Source organism: Lactuca serriola, chromosome 7, assembly GCF_051521515.1.
Source record: "Lactuca serriola cultivar US96UC23 chromosome 7, Lser_US96UC23_V15, whole genome shotgun sequence".
NCBI classification, from domain to species: domain Eukaryota; kingdom Viridiplantae; phylum Streptophyta; class Magnoliopsida; order Asterales; family Asteraceae; genus Lactuca; species Lactuca serriola.
Window position 1 is genome coordinate 62342773 of NC_136414.1, and position 5501 is coordinate 62348273.

General features: G+C 30.6%; 1 protein-coding gene across 1 annotated transcript; it reads left to right on the plus strand.

The window, feature by feature from the left end:
- Positions 1-3048: 3048 nt before the first annotated feature.
- On the plus strand, positions 3049-4297 carry LOC145064817 (cytochrome b-c1 complex subunit 7-2, mitochondrial-like). Its single transcript, XM_079012183.1, has 4 exons — positions 3049-3202; positions 3358-3515; positions 3658-3705; positions 4056-4297. The coding sequence occupies exons 1-4, from the start codon at positions 3103-3105 to the stop codon at positions 4122-4124; spliced, it is 375 nt and encodes a 124-aa protein (XP_078868309.1). The 5' UTR covers positions 3049-3102; the 3' UTR covers positions 4125-4297.
- The last annotated feature ends 1204 nt before the right edge of the window (positions 4298-5501 follow it).

Genomic DNA, 5501 nt, shown 5'->3' on the forward strand with positions numbered 1-5501 from the left:
TATGGGGGGCTTTTGACATGATAGGGCTTGCTTGATTGACTTCTTCATTTAATGTCTAAGAAAATTTATTCCTAGGAATTTAGAGTTTTGAAATTTGAAATGTTGGGGACACTCAATGTAAAAAAAAAATAGATAATAGTGACCTATTTTAGTATTTGGTCACGTTTGGTCGTTAAATTATTTTCTGTGTTTTATTAACCTTTGAACTTGTTGAAACGTGTACATTATACCCGTATGATTTTCCGGTCATCTTCTCCTGTGAAACTCGATTTTCCGGCGAGAGCTTTTTTTACTGGAAATGTTGAGCACAAGAATTAGATGAACTTAAAATCCTGAGAACTCTATAAAATCGAAACCCTTGAACTCTAACTCAAAAAACTTGATGAAATCTGGAGGAGATCAAATTAGAAAAACCTAGGGTTTTCGTGTGTTCATGTTCATGTTCATCTTCATCAGCTCCGAATTTTCACATACAAACACAAATCACCTTCATCCTCATTGAATCCAGAGAAACTTAAATCATTATCTTCTTCATCGAAATCGGGAGGAAATCGAACTCGAAAAACCTAGGGTTTTTGTGTGTTCGTCTTCAACTTTGATTTCAAGAACAAAATTGCAAATGATTTGTGAGTTCATTTTCATGTGTTCATCGAAATATGGAGGAAATCTTGATTTAATTTGTTATTGAACCCCACATTCTTATCCTTGAACAGAAGTTCATTTGGAAATCGAGTTTTGTGTTTCTTGAACACAACATTAGAGTTCTAGGGCTTTCAGATGAAGAATATACCAAACGATGAAGAACATGTACGAAGAGTTTCATGAATGAAGATGAAGTAACAAAACATAAACCCACGTAACAAGATGAATCTTCAAAGCATATCATAAAACAATTTTGAAATCGTGTTCCTATTCATTTTTTTTTTGCAGATCCATGTTTCAATTCTTAAAACAATTTCACATATCAATGTTTTTCAATATGAACCGGCGATTTGTTGAAGTAGATCTTCTATTTTAATTCCAAAATCAAGTGGATCTCTGTCCTAGTTTCCTTTTTTTGTTTCCAAAAGGATGTATTAAGTTCTTCCATTTCAAGCTTTTCACATGAACACACTTGAAGAGACAAATTTATGTTTTTTGTGGATTTTTTTTGGGTTTGAACTCGGTTTTTGGTGGGTTTTATGAGCGACCAAAAATTTCTTGGTTCTTGCTGGAAACAACGCTGGAAAATCGAGTTTGACCGGGAAAGATGACCAGAAAACTCATGTTTGGCCGAAAACAACGTCGGAAACCGACAAAACCCACTATTAGCGATCATACTGGTATAATGTATATGTTCCAACAAGATCAAGGGTTAATAAATCACGAAAAATAACATAATGACCAAATGTGACCAAAAGCTAAAGTAAGTTACCCTTTCAAGTCATTATAAAGAAATTACTTTTATCAAATAACCAATTTTGATAACAAAAATGACTATAAGTCTTTTATTGTTACAATTTTGTATTTTATTGTGTATCTAAAAGTAACCGGTTTACATGCTAAAGATAAAAAATATGACTATAAGTTATATATGGTCACGCTTTTATATTTAATTTGTATCTTAAAGTAAGCAATTTTCATGATAAATATAAACTCATTACAACTATAAGTCACTTATGGTCACACTTTTATACTCTAATATGTGTCAAAAAGTAACAAATTGTCATGTTAAAGGGGAAAAATATGACTATAAGTAGGGTTCTAATTGACTCAAAAAAACAAAAATAATAGCTTGTTCATATTCATTCATTTAAATTAACCTAACAAACGAACAACATACGAATGAATAAATAAACAAAATTTATTGTTTGTATCCGTTCGTTTAACCAATTGTATTGTCCGTATTCGTTCATTTATGTCCGTTAAGATGTAAAACAAACATAAACGATCATAAATAAACAAAACATAAAAGCATTAATGAACATAAAAACTTCACTTCACTCATATCAGTTAAATAATATTATGGAATTTATTGCAACCGATCTAATCGAATTACCCATTGGATGTTGGATTTTGTCAACCGATCCAAACTAATTCGATATATCCAACTAAACTTATCAAATTGGACATTTGATTGGATTAAGTTTATCCATTGAATATATTTGATTTGTTATCTATCATCCAACCAATTTTAATCCATTTCCTACCCAATAATAACCAAACATAATTATGATTATTAAAATTAAAATTGTATTATTATGATTATTAAAATTAAAATCGTACACAATTACACTAAATAAGACTGACAAACGACATTTCAAGCCTTCAATTTTAACGACCAAGGTTCAAACACGGAAAATTGAATTGACTATATTTGTAATTTTCTATAATATTAATTGGATAATAATATTGGATGGTAATTGGATATTTTTTCGATTAATATTATTAGATACCCAATTGGAATAACATTGGATCGGTTTGGTTATCCATTGGATTTTCAGAGTGATCCAATAACCGATCTAATCCATTTGGATTTTAAAATTTCGAAACTGATCACGTACAATTGTAATTGAATATGCAATCCAGTTAGTTGGTTTGTAATTGGATCGGTTAAGTTCTACATACCTCTACCATATTAAAAAATAAAAATAAAAAATAAAATAAAATAACTCACTCAAACAACACGGCCGGATTGGTCAAACCGACATTGGTAAAGACCGTTTCGAAAAAAGACGGAATTTAGAGTCTAGATTCTTTTTGTGCATTTGATGATCCGTACACAACAACTTTTAGCAATATACAACAAATTGTACTTTATACAATTGTACAATATAATCATATAATATATAACTTTTTGTATATGACTAAAAATTGTTGTGTACAAATCACTGTCCATCAAAGGAGGAAAAAAAAAAAAAAAAAGTCGAATGAGATGGAATTGGGCCAAAGTCCAAGCACCTATTCACACCAAAATGTTTCTGGGATTTTAACCAATTTAAGTGATCTATGGGCTAAACTGTTACTGATTTCTGTTGGGCCGTTATCTAATCAAAACTCAAAGCGCTGTGATTACAATAATCCAATCAAAGAGAAAGAAAGAGAAAGCTTCATTTCGTTTCAATGGCGACGTCACAGTTGGTGAGAACTATTTTAGATCCAACGAAAAACTGGTTCGCCGCCGTGCACAAGAAAACTATCACGGAACGCCTGCGCAAATACGGTCAGAATCTTTTCTGTTTGTGTGTATGTGTATCTGTGATTAGATATGCATATACATGTGATATTGTGTGTATCTAATCATCTATTGCGATTCTTTCTTTTTTCTTTCTGTCCATGACTGATGATTGTGGTATGTGTAATAAAAATGAAAATTAGGGTTGCGATATGATGATTTGTTCGATCCGATGGAGTGTTTGGATATCAAGGAAGCAATGAGAAGACTACCTCGTGAGATTATCGATGCTAGAAATCAACGGATTTTGCGTGCCATGGATCTCTCCATGAAACACGAGTATCTCCCCAAAGATCTACAGGTCCATTTTCAATATCTACATACTTGATTATAATACATTTTTTCTAGTACTAAATACCAATTCAACATCTTTGTGCATCGAAAATACAAAACTTGACTTGAAATCAGGCGTGAAATTGATGTTTTTGTTCTTGTTGTTACAGGCACAACAGACACCATTTAGGAGTTATCTTACTGATATGCTGGCTTTGGTAAGTTCATAAGGATTTGATTATCCACTTTGGATATATTTTCATGAGTATCTTTTGTTTATAGCCTGTTATACAATTTTACAAGGTAATGATAAAATAAATAGTTTATTTAGCTTGAAATAGAAATCCTTGATGCTATTGCATTCTACATTGTAGTAGTGATTAATGATTTTATAAAATAAGAAACTAAAGGCTAAAATTTTAAAACTAAAAATGTTTGATAGTTGCTTATTGAATCAATGAGGGCAAATATCAGTCTCAAGACATGTCAAACAAAGTACAACCTGTTCATTGTGCACACATTGGATTGATTTAACCCGAAACATTTTTTTTAAAAAAAAAAAAAACAGGTAAAGAGGGAGAATGCAGAACGTGAAGCCTTGGGAGCATTGCCACTTCAGCAGCGAACATTACCATAATTAATTAATTATGTCATTTTGATTTTGGGCTGCTGGATATTTCGGTTTCATTCCTGTTCATGGTGGGATTTAGCAAGTATTCAAATTATTATTCGATTCTGAATGTTGTTGAAGATCATTTACATTCATGTATCGTTTCAATTTTCAACATCTCACTATATGTTTTTCGTTTATTTGTCTTTCAACTTTAATAAACCTAAAAGTATTGTGACTTTATAAATCAAAACCAGAGCCACATTAAAGCCTCCAACACAACGGGTCTTATATATATCTATGTGTAAAGGGGATATTTGAGATCCGAATGAATATTTTACAGGTTTAATTACTCGGTTTAGGCTAACATTCTAACATTTTTTTATAGTGGACAAAAATCGAAATAAAATTAAAAACATAAAAATATTAATGTTACGATTTTAAAAAAATGGAATTCCGTTATAAACACCATGCAAATTTTATTTTAAAATATAGATAAATAACATAAGTCTATTTAACTCATCTATAAAATAACAACATGATATATATAAATATTTTTAAGACCTTTTTAAAAAAAATGTTTTTCTTGATGTCTACTCTCTCAGAACAAGCACTGCCTTAAAAATGGGCATACACAATTACACATCTAAAAAACAAAAATGGGGCATTATATGGACAAAAGCAGATTGTGTATTATGTCATCTACACTTGCATTTTCACATAGATACGAACAAATCAATAACAACTAAATCCCATTCTTTGTTGTTATCTACTTGTTTTGTTTCACTTGAAATGGATAAAAATGGTTTTAAAGCACCCACTAAATTCACCCAAAATGTTGAAAATCAGTATAATGATCAACACATTTTCCATCTAAAAAGCTTAGTATAGATTCGCCCACGATTTGCTTGTGTTATTTGTTTCCATTAGTGATATTGACCTTCATGATACGCGGCATCTTACAAAACTACGTTTGTTTCTTTATAGGTTATTGTTAGAATAGTCTTAATATTTTGTCCTAGTTCATGGAAAAGTCTTAACTTTTATTTTTTGAACAGAAAAGTCTCGATAATCTAATTTTACACGATAATCTTATCATTTTCTGTTAAAAAAATCGGACATTTTCGTTAATTTGGACAAAAATTAGATAATCGAGTCTTTTCTGTTCAAAAAAATAAAATTTGAGACTTTTCCATAAATTAGGAAAAAATAATGAGACTTTTCTAACAACAACCATTTCTTATATTGAAAAGAAATCTCATGGCAAATTCCTAATATATATTCCTTTTGAAGGACCACATATATACGTAGCTACACACGTTTTGAAAGTTCAATTGGAAAACATGTGTGTCAACGTTCCATATGAGTTTGAAATAAGACAACTCTTACTTGGTCGTCATTTAT